Source organism: Melospiza georgiana, chromosome Z (genome assembly GCF_028018845.1).
Source record: "Melospiza georgiana isolate bMelGeo1 chromosome Z, bMelGeo1.pri, whole genome shotgun sequence".
Lineage (NCBI taxonomy): Eukaryota > Metazoa > Chordata > Aves > Passeriformes > Passerellidae > Melospiza > Melospiza georgiana.
This window is the reverse complement of record NC_080465.1, coordinates 844,160-864,741: the sequence shown is the minus strand read 5'-3', so window position 1 is coordinate 864,741 and position 20,582 is coordinate 844,160. Positions and strand designations below refer to the sequence as shown.

Here is a 20,582-nt window from a genome sequence, read left to right as displayed (position 1 = left end):
TACCTTGAGCAGAATCTTCTACCCCATTCCTTTTCTCCTTTTTTTTCCCCGTTACCTTTTAACTGATGCACGACTACTTCTATCTTAAAAATTATTATCAATTTTTTCCTGATTAATATTTAGTCAATTAGTTTACTCTTAATTGCTGGTGTAATTACAAGAATTTCAGTAATTCTTCCACCTATTTATCTGGTGTTTGACACGTATCACATTAAATGGGGAATGGCACATCCAGCTGAACTTCCAAAAGTAATATAGACAAGGGGGAAAAAAACCCCCATCCTTTGTGTTAATATGTGACTGGGCTACAAATTAAATGGTCTGAAACTTCACAGAGTAAAAAACACACTGTGACTGCTTGCCTGTAAGTCTGAAAGCAGAAGTTTTGCCTTTGCCCACACTATGAGAAAAGTACTTGGGTTTTATTCTAATACAGAGAGAAGTTAAGTAGAATCAGGCAAATACACTGGGGAACAAGTGGAACACAGATAAAAATCCAATTTATTCTCTTTCAAGCAGGCCCAAAACAAAACATTTCTCCCAATGACTGTGTCATATTTCTTAGTATTTTTTGCAGAAATCATCCTTTTGCAATGACAGTCTAGGAAAAGCAGAGGAAAGCAGATACTCAGCTTGAGTGTGTGCATGATTAGAATTTAAGGCAGTGAGAATCCAAGTGAAGTACTCCATGTCCAGCTACAAACCCCAGAGGAAGACAAAAATAATGTCCAAATGCTCAGTGGTGCTGCAATGCCCCTCCTGTATCACAAACCAGCTCATTACTTCCAACACAGGGTGGGGAAAAAAGTGAAGCGTTTTGAATTGTCACCTCGAGTCACTTCTGGGAAGAGGATACAAATGGTTTGCTGCTGTGCTTGGCAGTGACCTGCACCAAGGTGGGATCTTCATTTGGTTTTGTCGTGACACAGCGGAAAGTACAAACACAACACTTTTGTAGGATGAAGCAATTGCAGGTGAGTAGCACCTCAGATTGATTAAAAGTTACCTCTGGAATGCACACTGGCATCACAGAACAGGAATTTCCAGAAATTCCACCTTAGGCACCTGATTGCTGTGAAACTTATAACCACGCATGATAATCCACCTCAAATACCACTGCTAACACAAGACTTTGACTAATTAAAGTAATTACTGAAGAAAAAGGGGGGAAATCAGGCAATAAACCCTAGCAATATTAGATTATAACATACAGAGTTTTGACTCTACAGATAATTTTTACAAATTACTCAGCAATGTCTCAAGAATGAGATAGTGAAATAAACTGTCATTATTCATTCTTAAAAGGACATCAAGTGAGGAGTAAGTGTGTTTAGGACTGATAGTACAGGAAGGAGATTAGGTGTGAAATATATGCAGCCCAAAATTTTCAGTCTGTAATATTGTGAGTGTATACAACAGCGCTTCAGAGCAGAAACTGTGACATGATTTTAAAAGCTGACAACATTCATTTTAGGGGAAACATCTGGCCACCACCCAGCAGCATAAATGTGGCTGAAATATCCATTCAGGCAGGTAAGCTAGATACCTGGATGTTAATCAAGACAGACACATTAAAATTTTTACCCCTTGAAGATTCAAAGATTACAAAACAAGTACCATAGCTCACCAAAAAACTGAAATCAAAACCTAGCAATGAACCTAAAGTGCCTCTAAAATGAAAAAAAAAAAAAAAAAGGAAACTTCAGGCATAAATTTTCAAGTTGTAAATGAAAAATTAAGTTATACTTTGATACACACACCCTCTGCCACAGCAGCATTTCCAGTTTCGAGAGGTTACCTGGTAAAAATTCCATCCACAATGCCAATTGAGGCCTCTTCTGCAGGAACAAAAGAGCCAATCTGTGCCATGACTGTGATCAGTGCCACTTGCTTGATGTAGGAGCTCTTCCCTCCCATGTTGGGCCCAGTTATTATCATGACCCTTTCACCATCTCCCTGGAAACACAAAACAGTGGTGAAATACACTGCCCTGCACATGGTGCTTCTATCAGGAAGTATGGTGTGCTCTCCAGTCTGAGCTCTCACTGTCAAATGGGAAGATCTGGATTTTATACTCATAACTGCCTGGCTGGGTATGACAGAAGGGCATTCAGAGTGGCTACCAGAAGGCATCAAGACATTCCTGAGTCTGGCAGTATTTGACTGCAACACAGATGCTGTGAGCAGACCATGCCCAAACTCCATCAGTGTCTCTCATCATTAAAACCAGACCCAAGCAAATGAGATCAGATGCAAGAACTCAGCTGTGAGACTCCCCACAGTACTGCTATGTGTCTGCAGCTCCACAATAAAATTGTGTTCCTCAAGTGCAAGACAACTGCTGATACAAAATTAAAACTTGTCAATGAACCTGTAAAGCTTTCTCACAGCCTGAGTCGAGACCAAGAGCTTGAGTTATGCAAGGACATCAAGCAGCTAGAGTATCCCAGGGGTGCATCTGATGAAATGCACCAAGAGATGATCTGAAGGGAAGCCAGCAGTCTGCACTGCCCCGTGGGAGAGACAAGGAGACAGGACAAGCTGTGCACAATGACATTAGTCACACCACGCGGGGAGCTTGGCACTGATCAGGCACTGTGGTTACAGCAACCAACAAATCTCCATGCAGCAGGTCTCAGAATCCTCACAGACTTGGGTTTCAGACTGGGCTCTCATTCTGTTCACAGGAACACACACAAAACACAGCCAGCACTGTCATTTATGTTATAAATCAGGTATCGGAGAAGACACAGGACATCAGTATTTATATCATGCAAAAAGCTGATCAGTTTATGCAAAAAAAAAAAAAAACTCAACCATACAGAAGTCACAATGCAGTCAAAATCTAAATAATGCCATTATTGGGAATAAAAGATTGCATGTAATGAAGTGCACATGACTACTTGAGAACAAATTTCGAAACATTCCAGCCTCCAAAGTGTAACTCAGTACTGCTACCAAGACTTTGCCAGGGCTCAGCACAACAGAATTTACAGATACTCCAAGCCAGAATGCTAGGATCCATGAATTTTTGGCATGTGTCTGGTGTCTGTCCAGGCTCCCTCCAGCCGTGCTGTGGGGCTGATGCTGCTCTGCCAGGGCTCTGGTTCTCACCATCTGCTGCAGCACCAGACCACAGAACCCCTCTGTCCTCACAGCCAAAATCCCACCGGAATCCACGGCTGAAGAAAACAATTCTAAAACAACCCCCAAATGTTTGAGGAGAACAGGGGGAATGGAAAAATAAGCTGTTTATTTCAGGGGATTAAGGGAAAAAAAAAGCTTTTCCTCAGTTAGATATTTGACAACATTTCAGCTGACAACATGACAGGAGATGTATTTTCCTGCTGATTCAAACACATCAGTTGAAAACTGGAGATACCTTAATAAACTGGTTCCCACCCACCTCTCTCAAGAAAAAGAGAACTCAAAGAACTGTAGAAGCAAAAGTGATTCTGCTGTGATCACTTGGTTTTGTAATATTCAGTATTTAGAAAGCCAACATAAGAATGGGACTAAAGAGGGAAAAGTGCATGATGATTCCTGAATGACATGCTGAATTTTTTTGGAAGTGCCATCTGTCACTTGTTTGGAGTTGACAAATAATTTTGAAAACATTCTCTGATGTATTGCAAAATATCTGTAGCATTGTTCAGTACAGAACAGCACTTTAAAATGTTCCCCAAGAAATACACACAAATCTGAATGCTGTTTTTACAGCAATGTCCCACTCCGGCAGCTGTTTCATACCTTTCCTACATTTACTGCATAAAGAGGAAGAGAGAAGTTGTGAGGATATCTTTTATATTCATTAAGAACAGCTATTTAATATTTATAAAAGTATATGGAGAGATAAATATTTAACGAAAAGCTTCAAACAGGCATGTAATTTAAAAGACAGATTTTAGTTTATCAGGAAAAAAAGACTGTATGACACTAATATTTCCATAGAGAAAGGAAACTGTAGAAAAACACATTTAAAAATACAAGCAATCTTAGAATTAATCTGAAAAATTGAACCCATAGTTTGTATTTTGCATATTAAAAGATACCAAGAACTAGATAAGAGTTTGTCAAAATGCAGACTCCCTACACTGACACTGTTAAAAACCCTGTAATTATTCACTTGTTTTTTGAAAATAACCATTTGATTATTTAACCTCATTTCCCTAACTTTGAGATTACCTTCCTTTTCTTCATGCCTTGAGACTGACTGAGCAGGGCTGTGAGGAGAGCACCTGGCAGCAAGGAATCAGCAGAGGGACAGAACAGACGTGGTGACATCTAGCAGCACCTCTCTGAAATGCAGCCCAGCGTGGTTTAAACCACCCATTCCCCCTCACTGCCCCAGGAGCCCAGCCCAGCCCTCACTCCTGCCCTGGAAGGTTTGGAAGCTCAGCCAGCTCTGGGTACTCACTGAAAGGCTGGTGGTGTTTGGGACGTACTGGTCCTGCTCTCCCAGCAGAACATCAATCACAGGGTGCCTCCCATTTTTTATGGTTATTTCACGACGACTGTCTTGCACAGTTGGCCTGCAAAGGAGGAAAGGTATTAATCTCAGTGTTCTTTGTAACTGTATGTAATAATATAATATCATATCATATCATATATGTAAAACTACTGTAACTGAAGCCTGCAGGACTGACCCCTGTGATGTAAGTTTTTGTGGAAAAAGATACAAATTATAAAAATTAATTACCGCCATCAAGTATTGCTAAGGAAAATACTTTGTGAAGAATACTTTCTCTGAGAAAAATAAAGCCACAGAATTTTAGGACTGAAATCCCCACAAACCACAAAGCATCCCTCCAAAGTAACACTGAAGTCCAGTCCTTCCTTCAGCAGCCCTCCATAATTAATTATTGACGCCTTCCCCGCAGCTGAGGTTTCACTGAGAAGTCTCCTTCCTGCTAGTTTATGAAGCCACTCTGAAATTCAGTGAATTATTTACATTCTGCACAGTGAATTAATCAGATTTCGGTTTGTTTTCCCATCTCAGTACACCGAAATAAGTGAGCAATTATTTTCAAAGAGATTTTGATAGAGAGACACAGAAAATCCCAAGAGCCCAGGAGTGATTAATATTATCTTTAATGTTGTATCAAAGCAGAAGTATTTGCAAGTGGATTTCTGGTCAGCCCCCTACCTGTCTGTGGTCTGGGGCAGAAGCAGCAGCTCAGCTCTTACACATGAGCCCAGCTGAGGCATCACCACTGCTCTGCAAGCTACAGCTAATATTTACTATTAATTACCTGAGATACACCTTTCAAACACACCTCAGATACCACAGACTCTAAGGTATTAGAAAGACAGCATAAAATCAGACCTCTCTGAGAATAAAAAAACAGTAATTTTTTACAGAAAGACATAAAAAAAGTCCAGCATTTATGTACGTGTAAGTAAGATATAACCTACTAGACTCAGGTCAAAAACAAACATTAGGATGTCAAATTGGAACTGCAATGTTTACAAATTTGCATTAAGTCCAGAAGTGCTGCTCTGCAAAATCAGATTAAGTTGAAACTACTGTAAACAATTTTAGTAGTGATTTTTATCACGGCGTACATATTAAAACATAATTTATTTTAAGTACGCTCTTATAATTCCGTATGCAATCCTACGTAAAAAAATTAAAAATTAAAAATTGATTACCTGCAGTAGTCTCCTTGTTTGGCCACCTGGGCCAATGAGAACAGGCAGTCCACAGTTGCTAGGTGACAAATGGCTTTAGACACGGGGTGATAATGTTCACTGAAACGGCTGCATCAGAACGGGGAAAAGTTACACAAAAACAGGGAAAGAAACAATTCCGCACAAACACAAAAGGATTGTCAAAATGCACCCCGTGCAAGCTCCTCACAGGGCTCCTGTGCTCTTTAAGTCACTCTGAATCCAAATCTCCCAGCACAGCATCAGACAGAACATGAGGACCAAGGTGGACTTCACCTCCCATTCTAACAGTGAATTAGATTTCAAGCACAGAAAATCAGGCACAATTAAATTCATTAGATAGCTGATAAAGGGTCAGCAGTTGATCCCTGCTGCCTAAATGAGGTGTACAAAAAGGCCACAATTTATCAGAATTTATACAGAATACCAGCAGCTGGATCCAGCTGTTGATTCAGCCTCAGCTGTTGATTCAGCTGTAAGTTACAGTCAAAGAAGAACCAAACTAAGAGTCTCTGAACACAGGAGTTGTCTAAAATTTCAATGAATTGTGGTATCTACTACAGAAAATTCAAGAATTCATTTTCAATTTATGGTGCTGCTTCCCAGCACAATAAGGCCATTATCAGGAGAACAGAGTTTTCAGTGGAGTTCATTCTCTTAGTCCTCTGGAATTTCTTTTTTCCTCCCTCCTAGTCTCAAAGCTACAATATGGAATATAAAACCAGCAGGGGAGCAAAATTTAATAAACAAAGACACAAATAAATGGAGGGGTGGGAAAGAAGAGCACTTTCCTACACACAGGTCTTTCCTTTTTGTCCGCTGCCCTCCTACAGCACTGCTGAGAACAGACAAGTGAACATGGAGATAACTCTTTTATAGCACTGCAAAGGAAACACAACTCGAGAAGTGTCAATTGGAATGACTTTCCAGTTTCTACTCAGTTTTCAGAATTTCTGGGCTCCTAATGGGAAGCAAATCCAGTGAGACAATTTGAGCAGGGACTTGTTAAGGTCTTGCAAGCTATCACTGCATGACAGGAGGAACAATTTCAGCAGTTCTGCAATTCATACAAGTAAAAAATAGCAGAGGCATTCAGAAGTTCAGGAAGTATTTTTAAACTCCCATTTTGAAGATCCTTTGGCTACACAGGCAAATAACCCCACTGAAAACTCTGATGTCAGACAAACACACATGCCAGACGTGAGGGACAATGAAACTCCCACCACCTTCTAACAAACTCTCACGGTCAAGGTAGCATACAAGATATAAAAAACAATAAAACTACTGTGTAATATTAATAAGTAATATAATAAAACCAATGAAACCCACTAGGCTCAGTTCCACTTAGAGTCAGCTGTACTTTCAGACTTTTAACGCTGTGGTATTATTTCTCAGAGTTTGGGAAACATCTTGCATACTTAACCGTGTGTTTTCACCAGAACCTTAAAAGGCAGAGACCCCACTGCTGGTGTCAGGAATGGGGCTCAGTCCTGAACCAGTTTAACTGGTTTAAAGGAAGAAGAGCACTGAACTGACTAGCGGCCAGGTTGCTCTGAGCGCCCGTTACCGCCTCTATTGGCGACACCAGCGTTTTCCTGTCCCTGCTGTCCCCGAGCAGGGCCCGGCGGGGGACACTCACTCCAGGAAGCAGAGCCAGCCCGAGGTGCAGAGCAGGGCCAGCTGCTCGCGGAGCTGCTGCAGGAGCCGGTAGCTCTCCGTGACCAGCGGCGAGTGGAAGCGGCTCACGGCTTTGGTGCTGCACGGGGGGAGACAGAGACACACAGCGCTCACCCAGAGTGAAAAATGCATGTCTTTTACGACCGGCTTTCCGCAAATATTCGTATTGCGTTCACATTAACGTTCAAATTAATATTGTATGTGTTGCGGTAGAAAGTGATGCTGTGTTAATTCTCTTAAGTAGTGTGTTAAATATAGTTTTAGGTTATAACAAAATGTTCAAATAGAAACTATGCTATGTAAGATATTTTTTATAAAGAAAGGGCTTGCAGTGAGACAGCAGCCACAGGAGACCTGAATCTTTCAGAGAAAGAGAATTTATTGCTCCATTATCAGGAGAAATGAACTTCTTCCCACCTCAAAGGCACTGCTAGGATTCAGAAGAAGTTGACACTGACCAGACAGAATCCTGTGTTTGAATGGAATTTATGCATCTTGGATGAGGTGTATGAATATGCAACAGGCTGTTGCTTTTAAGGGTTAATCCTCTGTTAACGTGGGGCCTTTTTTGGGCTTATTTTGCCCAGAAAAGATACCCGGATCATCCGTAACTCTTTGTTTCTATTGTCTCATATTGTCCTAATTCAAATTGTCCAATTATTATCACTCTAATTGTATTACTATTTTTATAACCATTTCATTACTATCAAACTTTTAAAATTTTAAAAACTTTAAACCTTTTACAATTTTAAAAAACAAGTGACTGGCGTTTCTCACACCCAGCAATCACCCGCACCATCCACACGCCAAATTGCCAAATGGGACTCATTCCCTTCGTGCGCGCCAGCAGCCCCCGCAATGGGTGTGCTGAAGGAAGGCTCTCCCGGCGGTGGCAGTGACCTCCATTGGGAGTGAAGTGGCACTGCTGCCCACTCAGGAGGCTCTGGAACGCTCTGCACAGCGTGCCACCATCACCCCAGAGCACGCTCTCCACAAAACTGCTCAACAGCAACAGCTGCCCGAGTGCACGGCTGGCTGATGCACACCCAGCCAGACAGAAACAAATCCACTGTGAAGAGGAAAGCTCCATCATAAGCCTGACATAAACATAGTTAATACAGACTGCCTTGCTAGTTTTCACTTGCTATTTATTTATGTGTTTTTATTAAGGACTCAATTTGGCACATCCAGGCATTCTTTTACAGAATCCAGATTAGCTGCAATTTGTTCACCATGTTAATTCTGTCTGATCTGTGCACTTCTCAGTATTAAAAGAAGTTTAATTAAAAGAGAATTGAGTGTTAATTCTTGCATAACTGAATAGAGCATCACAACAGAGTTCAGCTTAGGGAGAGATGTTTGTGCTCACACATTACACTTTGGGCTTGCAGAGAATTCAGTATTTACATGGACATTTTAAGTTTCAGGTATTCAAACCATAAATTCAAATCATAAATCAAATTACTGAAAAGAAAAAAAGCCAACTACATAAATCAATCCATCTCTGTTTCACCTGCTGGAAAATTATCCAAAATCAAGCTTACATTAGAACAAGTGCCAAAGCAAGAAGAACTGGGCTGTATGAGTAAATAAAATTATATTTTAAATGCATTGAATTTACCAAGATGTATAAGCAGATGTTGGCACAGCCACTTTAATCTTTCTGAATAAAACAAGAACAATCAAAACTGTATGACAGATTTGCATGTGCAAGCTACAAGCACAACTGAATCAAGGCCAGAGATCTGACACCAGCACATGCACCTTGAAGGATTGAATGAGTAATTCTGTGCTTTGAGGATGCACTGTGTGAAGACAGATGTTGTAACAAATCAATTTTTGTCCGTTTTGTTTGGGTTTTTTTTTTCTTTTAAGCAATAGATTTACAGTTAGGTTGGGTTTTCAGCTTAAAAAAACCCCCAACAAACCTTAACACATGGAACAATGAGAATAAGTATGTAATGAATTGTAATACCAAAATATCTTGTTTTTTCCTCTAAATTAAACCAGAACCAAACTTCAAAGACATTTTACATACCTACTAACCATCACCCAGTCAGATGGCACAGATGATTTATGGGAATTCTTGACTTCTATCAAAAACTGAAACAACAGAAATGTGATGTTACACACCACGGGAAGTCAGGAAGACCAGGGGAACAGAATCATCATTTATCCAGAACCTGCAAGCACCAGAGGAAAACTGTGGCGTTCACATTGTCTGAAAAAATCCCTGCATCCAGGATTTCTCTCCTGGGAGTCTGAGAAGCCTCAGAGAAAAGGAAAACAATTCTTATCTCATTTGCTTCTCCTGTGTTTTGCCCCTTTGGAATGTGTTTGGAGATTGTTTACCCACAGGTGATTGTTCCATTGGATCCTGCTGTGAGTTGTTTTCACTCTTTGGCTAATCTGTGCCAAGCTATGTCGGGACTCTGGAGAGAGTCACGAGTTTTCATTGTTATCTTTTTAGCATTCTGTAAGTATCCTTGCTGTATTCTTTAGTATAGTTAGTATAGTATTCTTTAATATAATATAGTATTATACAGCAATAAATCAGCCTTCTGAGAACATGGAGTCAGATCCATCTTTCCTGTCCTGCGCTGGGACATTCCCTGCCAATACAATAGAAAACCATGCTCAGCCTGAAGAGAGGGAGCAGCCCAGAAGGGAAAGCTCTTCCCTGGCCAGAAGCAGCTGGGGTGATGACACACATCCATCCCCTGGTGCACCTGCACAAGTTTGCTGCAGGCTGGAGCAGGCTCGGGGTCAGGCAGGGACCAGCAGCAGCAGGGCCAGGGTGCTCAGAGCACTGAGATCTGCGTGCTCGTTTCACATGATTCATGCCAGTTATCTCTGTAACCACTGCCTGAGGTCCTGGGTGTCAGAGAGTTGAGGCAGTCTCACGTCACAGAATTCAGCTGGAAAACAGATTTCCTGCAGAGATTAGGTTAACACAGAACCTGGCCACGTTTACAGAAAGCCACAAGAGCCATGTCTGGCAAAACTTCTCCATTGTGGCTAATGGGATTTAGATAGAAACTTCCAGAGGAGCCAGCAGTCATCCCCAAGAACAAACAAGGATAACAATCCTAACACAGGAATAGAGCAAGGACAGGGTGCACTAAATGTTGATTCACCCAAAGCACTTCCAAGGTTTTTCTCTGTAGTGAAAGAGCATTTGAATTTCACATCTATCATGGTGTTACAAGAACACAGGAAGAATAAAACATACAGATCTGAGGAAGACGGAGCTCAAATCAAATAAATTCCTATTCTAGTCCTGTGTTCTATTCCTCCAATACAACTTTGTTTAAATTACTTCTACTCCTCTGGCATCTCTCTTTTTCGCACTGACCATATTCTCTGACCCCCCTCTGCTGCCTCTTTTGGTGTCTGTTAAACACTCACACCAGATGTCATGAAATAAGAGCAATCCCTAGCCTCTGCAGCTCCTTTCATCAAGGCCCCCAGACATATCTCCGTCTGCAGAGGTTTCTGCCCTGCTGCAAAGGCCTCCTCTCTGAAATGTGTGCAGTGACTGCTGCCTCTGGAACCGCTTTTCAGTAGCTCCTCTGATGCTCTCCTCTCTTTGATCAGCTCCTCTCTCTTCCTTTACACTTCACACAGATGGCAGCTATTAACCCAGCTTCCCTGAGAGAAACCTTTCAGATCCTGCTCCTCCCCACCTCAGACAATACTCAAACACACTTTTCCACTTTTCCTTTGGATTTCAGCCTCTGTGCTGACAGCCCACCCAACTCCTGGGCCGTGCGTTTCCTGTTCTCAGCTTCACCCTCAACAGGAACATCCAACTTCAGGTCTTTATCAAAGGCTGCTGCCTCTAATTCATCCCTTCCCTCATTCTCAGCAGTGTCTATTTCCTCCCTCCTGTGTCTTTTGGATCTTTCTCAGCTTCCAAAATGCCCCACAGGCCAATTCCAGCCCTTTCCCTCCCTGTCCTCACCCACTTCTCTCTTCTGCTCATTCTGTTTCCTAACTCCCTTCTTTCCCCAATTTTTTGTTTCAGAGCTTTTCCCAGCTTCCTACTCTCAGTTCCAGAGGAGAACGCTGAGCAGTGCTACCTGACTGCTCCCATCATTTTCCCCACCAACGTGGCAGGGTCTGCTGTCTCTGTTTTTCACCACAGACCCTCTCGGCAGGCTGGATCACATCCTGCCCACACTCGTGCAGCATCCACGAGGAAAAGTTCCAGTCCAGAACACCATTTCTGAGAATTGGAACTAAAACAACACTTATCACTCTTTAATGCTGTTCCCTCTCCTCTCCCATCTTTCAAATTACAGTCTGACTCAGTACTCAGAAATCCTTTCACCATTCTTCAAATTAACCAAATGCTGTGCTTCCTGGTTCTCTGAGAGTATTCCAGTACTTAATAGCCATACAATTAACCTTGGAAGTATGTGTTTTTACACAGACAGAAAAGCAAAGCATTACTGAACCAAATTCAACTGCACTAATGTGCTTCTATTATTTAAGTCACTGAAGTGACTGACTTAACAAATAAAGGAGTCACACGGCAAGAAAGCTGCTCTTCAAAGTTATACAAAAGATTATAGTCAAATGCCCTCATGAAGCACCACACTCAGGGAACAGAGTTCCAGCTAGGTCCCGCTTTTAAGCTATTTTCCAGGCAAGGATGGGTACAGTCATACATAACAAGCCCCACAGTACCTCTTGACCCGAAACTGCAACATACTCTGCAGAAGGGTTCTTAATCTGTTTACGAATATCCGGCAGATGCAATTGGATTTTAGACAGCACATCCTGGATCTCCTCCTTCTTCTCTCGGATGGCAGGGAAGTCTGTCAGGTCCTTGAACAACTGGGTTTTATCTCCAGTCCTACCCGTAAGAAATGCAAGGTAAAATAATGGTAAAAAGGGAGAGATGTACCTCAGTTCTACCAGCTGCACCTCAGTTCTACCAGCTGCATCCTTATTTTGTTTGTTGGAACATTGGCTCAATTCCCTTCTGAGTACAGATTTTCAGGTGCTTGGTCACAGCAGAGCCCATTCACTGAAAGATGCTGTGCTCAGGACAGGAGCAGAAAGGCACCCCAACTGCTGACAACATGAAACTTCAGGTGACTTCTGCATGCCACGAACACAGATTCTCAACACATTTAGAATCTGGCCAAATTTGGGCACATTTTTGTAAGGATTGCATGGAAAAATCCCCCCCTCAAGGCCCTCATGGAAGCAGAATGCCATCAGTACTTTCCCAGAGCAGCTTCCTTCTTTTGTCCAGAAAGGATTACCCAGAATACTTGTAAGCACATGCAAAACAATGCCCTTTTCTAATTGCAGTGCCAGAAAAAATGACAGAACTGTTTTGGCAGCACTAGCTCAGGTCAGGATTGAAACCTGAAACAAGCAATGCCATTCAAATGGTTAAAACTGGGAAGCTGAACTAGCAACTAAAATTACAGCTGTCAACAAAAATAACAAAAAGTAAGTATCAGGCAAACAATAAAAAAGCACTGTGATCAGCCCTAAGTTAATTGCAATATAACTTTTCATTCTAGAGCCAATACAGAACTCTGCAAGTTAATTATATAATTACCTTGAAAACTAATATGTGGAGAGCAAGTAATTATCCAACTGAAAGTACTACAACATGGAAGCAATAAAAAAATCTAATATTCTACTTACTCCACTGCCCCTTGGCCTGCAAATGGAGCTACAGCTGGAGCCAGTGGCAAGGCAGGCAGCACAGAGCTGAGCTTGGGCTGTGCACTCCTTCCTCACTGGGATTACATAAGTGACAGTGAAGATGCCATTTTAAAGTACAATACTAATTTTTAGAAACGAATTCGTGCTAATTAGACTAGTTTCCATGGGAATGCAAGGCAAAAAAAAAAAAAAAAAAAAAAAAGATCCCTAGTAGCCAGCAGCTGATTGTGAAGACTGTCACTGCTATGTGATGGCTACAAAAAATTGTAATGTTGACAGTTTCAAAAATACAAATCCCAAAATCTTAATCTGCTTGCTAAAAAAACCCAAAACCTGGAGAAAGGGATACTTTTCAGAACAAATACAGGATTTTATCCACACCTCATAACAATAATAACATGTGATGTAGTCTGTGCTCAACTGTGTGTGTGCATGGATGGATGTGAGCAGAAGCCAAGATTTTGATGAAAGAAATGTTTCTGAGTAAAAATAATACCACCACACACCTTTGAGATATATAAAGGCCAGAAAGTAAATTGGCTTAATCATTCTGAATAAATGTAAATACAATATACCCATTCTACAAATCATTTATATCTTGTATACTATTCTAGCCATTGTTAGTACAGTGACAGAAGAAAACACCCCATGTTTTGAAACTACCTACACTAAATCTGGTGTAATTTAGCTTGGTATGATTTAGATACAGTCTGTTTTGGCACAAACTGTCACAACTATAATTGGGCACCAGGCATCAGCAGAAATCTCATAATCCCACCTTGCCATTGGGCAGAGGAAATCCTTCTGCCCCTTTCAACTTCTATATTTAAACTCCTTGGGTCCACCTCTAAATCAGAAGCAAATAAAATAAAGTTCTAGGCTTCGATTCTCAGATTTTTTTTTCAATCTCAGTTTGGAAAAGATAAAAGGTGTTTTATAAATGAAGTGGGTTTTTTTTTTTTAGTCTGTTCTCAATTTTTTTTAGTCTGTTCTAAAAGTTAAGACTGTGCTGCCCCCATATAACAACACACTAAACTTTCTGCCACAACCTCAGCAAAGAATCCAGGGATGACAGTGGAGGCAGCAGGGCTTCAGAACAAACAGTACACAGCAAATTATTTAGGGGTATTCTCCAATTTAATGTGTATTAATTCCAACCCAGCATCTTCCTCCTCCGTCTTTTTTTCCTCATGGACCAACAGTGGACATAAACAAGGTAAAAAAATGCAGACAGCTTTGATGAATTCTCACAAAAACAGTGGAAAGCATATTGCTGACAGCAGAGCTGCCCCTCCGCTGAAGGTCAAGCCTCTCTTCCAAAGGAGTAGCTCCTCTTAAAAAAAATTAATTAAAAAGCTGTTAAACCAATTAACATAATGCAAAACATATTTTCCTGTAAATTCATCTCCCAAAACAGGTGAGAAACTTTCCAAAACTCATTCAGCCTGGGGCAGACACCCTCTAGGCAAAATCCTGCCTCACCTAGTTTAACTTTACAAAAGGAACTGTACCCACATGAATACGAAATAAAAAAATATAAAACTGAGGTGTATTAAACCAAGAGGCATAATCTGCATAACTGAACACATTTACTCAGAAAGGCTATGAGGCATACAAGAATCAGGTTATTTTCTCTACTTACTTGGCTGCTTCTTCATTAAGGATCTTTAAATACTGTTTTACTGGGGAGAGAAGGTCTGGGATTTCCAACAGTGCATCTTTTAACAGAGGAGATCTCACATGGGACTGTATGACTGGGACAAAAGCTTGAATTTCCAGGTCCAGACGAGACAGGGTGCTGACTATCAAGAAGAACTCCTGGGTAGAGCACTGAGAAGGGAAGGAATGTCTGAATCATTACAGTCCACTGCATTTTCACTTACAGGTTCTTCTGCTTTTTCACAATGTGACAGCATGCAAATAAAATGTATGGACAGCAACAGAGCTGCACCATCTTGCCCCACTGATTAGGGGGGCTAATTAACCATACCAATTGCCCCAATCCCTTCTCCTCGGGATTGTGTCAAGAGCTGATCTCCAGTGCTTCTGTTGCTGGGGGCAGATGTGCACAAAAAGGCAGGAAAAGGAGCAGTAAGGTGCAGACAGCAAAAAAAGCAGGTTGGGTGATGTCAGGAGCACCACACCTTGTCCACAGGGCCCTGTGCACCCCAGGGCTGCCCTGGCAGGGCAGGGTCTGAAAGGCAAGATCAGGCACAGGCAGGGAGAGACTGGGAAAAAGAACAAAGGGAGGAGAAGAAAAAACACAGGGAAAGGGAAACCCAGCACCCTGTTTAAAGTGCTTGAAGCTACTGACAGCTTGGGCTCTGCCAGCCCTGCCTGGAGGGACAGGGGACACACCAGCCCACTCCTCATCCTCCTCTCGGCACAAGGGAAGATTCTCCCACCTCGCCCGGGCACCCACCCAGGGCATCCTGCACAGGGAGCATCCCACCCTGGGGCCAAGCACACACAGCCCTGCCAGGGCCTCCTGTGTGACACCCACAGGGCAGGAGCTGCCTCCCTCAAGCAGCTCCTCACCTGCAGCACCAGCTCTGCAAGAGAGCCTCCTCTCCCTTCCGAGCCACCTGTGCTGCCTGTGCTGTGGCTCAGCACTTTGCTGTAGGGTTCTGGCTGCTCCCCAGAGCCAGCAGCGTTTGTCACCTTCAGATCCTGTTCAGGTGTGGGAAACCACCGAATCAGAGGGGTTTGGGAAAGCTGCAAAAGGCCCCAGAGACAGCAGAACTGTGACGGGAGCCAAGCAGCAGCCATGAGATTGGGCAGCAGAAAAATTATTTAAACTGTAGAAAAGCAAGGGCAAATAAAACAATGGTCTGTGTATTAATGCTTGTCTAGAATAACTCCCTAAGCTACAGAAAAGTTCATCTAGCAAGATATTAGGAATGTTGAAGCTTAATAATGGAGCTGTGTGCGTTGTGTTTGAAGGCTCACAAGCAGGTATTGCATTTGAAATAAGCCAGCACTGTTTAACCAAAGGTACCTGTGCTCATAGTGGTTGGACACAACTACTGTCAATATAGAATATACACTGTACAGATATAAATGCTGTCAGTGTGCTTTTGCTTTGTGTGATTGGTCACAAAACTCATAAAGTGAGGTGTGACATTGAGTTCTGTGTCTGCTGCCTGGGATGTGAGCTGCTGGCACATTGCCATAGCCATGGAGTGAGAGTGATGCTGGAGAATCAAACAGCTCAAGGCAGTTCCCAGCAGCCCTGTCCTGTTTGTGGTCTGTAGATAACCCCCGGCTGGGCAGTGCTGTTCAGGAAGGGCTTTCTGGGCAGTCCCAGCCCTGCTGCACACCGGCCATGCCCCCGGGGGCAGTGCTGGCTCTGCAGGGCTCCCTGGGGTTGCACTCGTGCTGCCCCTCGGCTGCACGGCACAGGGACACCCAGCCCCGTGAGCACCAGGGCTCCCAAACCACGCTGCATCCAGCCACACGCCCAGGACATTCCAGTCTCACAAAGTTTGAAAAAGGCTGTCTATAGATAAGTAGGCTGGTATTTCTTCATATTTTACTGATTGGTATAAACATTCCTCCTTTAGCCTTCTGAAATTCTCCCCTTAGGCAACAGACAACACTGAAAGAAAACCAGTTTACTTTCCTTACCTGGGGATGCAAGGAAGGCAGTACGATATATAATATATTTTGTCTGCCATATCTTACTGTTCAAACTTTTTTTTTTTCTCTTCTACCACAGCAATGTAGAATTTAACTTCTGGACAGGGCTGTATGGTGACCAGCACAACATTGCTCACAGAAGAGGCAGGATACAGTGAATCACTATTTCATAGAACACATCTACAATTTCATTTTGTCATCCTTTGTCTTTCAATTTCTTCCCTAAAGTAAATTTTTCTTTATCATCCTTGCCACACTCAAATGCAAGAACTACGGCAATTGTCTCATTTATGACACTGCAGTTATTCCCAAGGAATGTCTGTACCCAAATGCAGAAACAAGTATTAGTTAAAATGCAATTTAACCACATTTAGGAATTGAGGAGGGCCACAGACACTGCACTCTGAATATTTCTGGAGAACCTAAGCTCCTCTATTTCGCAGAACCACAGAGTTCTGCGGGACAAAGGACACCCATTAGGAGGTTTTCCTGCAAATGCTCCAGTTTTTCTGTGTTATTTTCTTTTTCCCTGCTCTCAGGCCTATATATTTGTGTGCTTACCACTAACCCATAATGCAACAATATCATCATGTGAAAATGTTATCAGACAGCACAATTTTCCTTTCCATTAAATTATTCCAAATATCTCCAGTTGTACTCCTTTGTATTACACTAACTGCAGTGTTTCTTTGCTGTTAACACCCTTCAAACACCTCTAAGCCTTCCGTTCTCCTTTAATCATCAATTTAACAAAAAAATAAAAAGGTCTTTTAGTCTTGCTTCATAAATGGTCCATTATTCTTCCTCAAGAAAACTTTGGGTCTCCTCTGTACTGGCTGCAATTTATCATCATCTTTCTGATAATCTGGGACGTACTGCCTCTATCTGATAACAAAATTAAACAAAATAATAAAGGAGTAAATATGTCAACCAACGGCGTTTGAAGTCAAAGCACAGAGGAAAGGCCCAAACCTGTAAACAAATGATAAATCCCAGCTTGGACTCCAAGTCAAATAAAACACTTTCTGCCTGAGCGCATCACCATCCCCAAGCACACCCATGAGGATGAGGGATCAAATCCTGCCAGGCTTCTCCAGAGTGTGCCCAGGAGGTCCCTGGAGGCAGCAGGGTGATGCACAGCACGGGAGAATGGGCAGATGTGCACACCCAGAAATGCCTCAGATCCTCAGGGGAGCCATCGGGGTGGGGACTTCAGTTGTTCTTTTTTTAAAGAAGGAAATAAAGGGCCCTGATCAGTGCACACCTGTAGGAGTGCTGGGAAAGGCAGATATTGGTGAGAACATCTGGCTGAGGTGTCTGCAACAAGGCTGGTGTTGAAGATTGCAATGCAAGATGTTTTCCATTGCCATCTGTACGGCACATTACCTTTGCCAAGTGGGCAGTCTGCCTTATCTCTCTCTTTGAGTGACCACATTCACACCTCCCTGGGAGGGGACATTGCTGATAACAGACTATTGAATGTCCCTGCATGGCTGATAAGAACTAGAACATCCCATTGGGAGATGCTCTGCCCAGAGGGAGGAGCCAAGCATTGCTGCCCAGATATAATCCAGGGGGAGGAGCCAAGCATTGCTACCCAGATATAATCCAGAGGGAGGAGCCAAGCATTGCTGCCCAGACATAATCCAGGGGGAGGAGCCAAGCATTGCTACCCAGATATAACCCAGGGGGAGGAGCCAAGCATTGCTGCCCAGATATAATCCACAGGGAGGAGCCAAGCATTCCTACCCAGATATAATCCAGGGGGAGGAGCCAAGCATTGCTACCCAGATATAATCCACAGGGAGGGGCCAAGCATTGCTACCCAGATATAATCCAGGGGGAGGGGCCAAGCATTGCTGCCCAGATATAATCCAGGGGGAGGAGCCAAGCATTGCTACCCAGATATAATCCAGAGGGAGGAGCCAAGCATTGCTGCCCAGATATAATCCAGAGGGAGGAGCCAAGCATTGCTACCCAGATATAATCCAGAGGGAGGAGCCAAGCATTGCTACCCAGATATAATCCAGAGGTTTTTGAGACACCAGCACGGCTTTCTGCACGGGATTCCCCAGAGGAACAGCAGCTGTCTCTCCTCCCACTGGATCTTCAGAGGAAGAATACATCCTTCCCTACAGATCCCCCTGCTCCAGCAGAACCACCCCTGGCACTGGAGGAGGGCTGAGCCACATTTCCAATGGGACTGCCACCAACACCCTGACCCACAGGGTGTCAGGTTGGGTTCTGACTCTGGCAGTGTTGTTCTAGTGTACTGCATTGTTCATTTTATCCTTTTATTTGTTTCCTTTCCCTATTCAAGAACTGTTATTTCCTGCTCCCATATTTTTGCCTGAGAGCCCCTTAATTTAAAATTTATAGCAATTGGGAGGGGTGGGGAGGGTTTACAGTCTCCATTTCAGGGGAGGCTCCTGCCTTCCTTAGCAGACTCTTGTCTTTCCAAACCAAGACAGCTGGTGAGGCTGCTGAAGCTCAGGCTTCACTAAGAGGAGAAAGCTGCATTTCAAGGTACCTAAAACAACTCTTAAAGTTATGAGGTTTGTCAGAAGATGCTTAGTAAACACTCTCAAGTTCCTCACAGCAACTCTGAAGGCCCACAGGACACTGTAGGAGTCACCCAATGAGTTAAAACCCATTTGATTTTGCGACTACAGACCTTTAGAGAAAGGGAAATTCACCATGCTTTACTGCAAACTGCCTTGTTGAACAGTGTCCCCAAGAATGGGGTGAACACAGCTCTTCTGTGCTTATTCAGTGTCCCTGTTCCCCCTGGGTCCATGCTAGGAGCACTGCAGGACTTTGCATGTAAAATTTAATGTATCCCCTGCAGAAATCATTCACTAAGCAAACAGACAACTTGGAACAGACACATTCAAATAACTCTGACAATCTGGGCCCCATTGCAGTGGCACTGATTCCATTCAAATCCAAGGTAACCTCACAAACATACACACTGTGTTATAAATTAGAAGCTTTAAAATACAGTAAAAATTGCTTACATGAAGCAGGATTAACTGTCTTGAATTCACAAAATATTCTCACGAACTGATCCAATGCTATTTTTGAAGCCTGCTTTTGAGAGGACAGCAATGATAGCCATAACTTCTCTGGCACTGGAGAAATAACCTCAGAGTTGACAGTGATGCCAAACAATAGTTTCAACCAACAGTTTATCAAACTGTCCTGAAAATGGATGCAGGAAAGATCACAGAGATCTAACACCCTCTCAGCAACACTGACAGCAATTCAGCCCTGTTTGCATTACTGAAATTGTTTCCAACAGAGACCCACAGCCAGCAGCCACTAACCACTTTTAACTCCAAGTTAAAAGCATTTCAAATTAAAAAAAATATGGGTGTCTAAATGCACTATACATTTATCACTCCTTTAAATTGTAATTCCCACCTTTATCTCTTTAGCATAGGGAGCAGACTTTGGTTTGGGAGAAATGAGGTACTTAATTTTAAGATTATTAAGTCCCCTTGTTATGACTTTATATTAATCATCTTAACAGGGAAAAGTTTGCTCAAATCAGCATATAGCACTGCAAACCCAAAAATATCTGTGATGCAGACTCTTTAAATGATTAAAAGTGTAGTATAAGCAAGATGTGCATGATATTGCCATAGTAAGAAAAAGTAAAAATTCAAGGTATGTTTAAGCTGAAGTCATGTCACTGTCATATTTTCTGGAAAATTCCCCTCGCCCAGGATTTCTTCTCCTGGGAAGCTGAGAAGCCTTAGAGAAAAAGGAAAACAATTATCTCATTTGCTTCTCCTGTGTTTGCTGCTTTGGAATGTGTTTGGAGACTGTTTATCCAACGGGTGATTGTTTCACTGGATTCTGCTGAGTTGTTTTAACTTAATGACCAATCACAGTCCAGCTGT

At 42.6% G+C, this 20,582-nt stretch overlaps 1 protein-coding gene across 1 annotated transcript in view; it reads right to left on the bottom strand.

Annotated features, from left to right (window-relative positions):
- MSH3 (mutS homolog 3) overlaps nt 1-20,582 on the bottom strand; it is a 92,244-nt gene that overhangs the window by 17,406 nt on the left and 54,256 nt on the right. The window contains exons 14-20 of the mRNA XM_058043454.1: nt 14,681-14,868; nt 12,040-12,208; nt 9,386-9,450; nt 7,310-7,426; nt 5,653-5,760; nt 4,418-4,532; nt 1,799-1,956 (exon numbers count right to left, since the gene is read on the bottom strand). Of these exons, the coding sequence (XP_057899437.1) occupies nt 1,799-1,956; nt 4,418-4,532; nt 5,653-5,760; nt 7,310-7,426; nt 9,386-9,450; nt 12,040-12,208; nt 14,681-14,868 (920 nt within the window). The remainder of the gene's footprint in view (nt 1-1,798; nt 1,957-4,417; nt 4,533-5,652; nt 5,761-7,309; nt 7,427-9,385; nt 9,451-12,039; nt 12,209-14,680; nt 14,869-20,582) is intronic.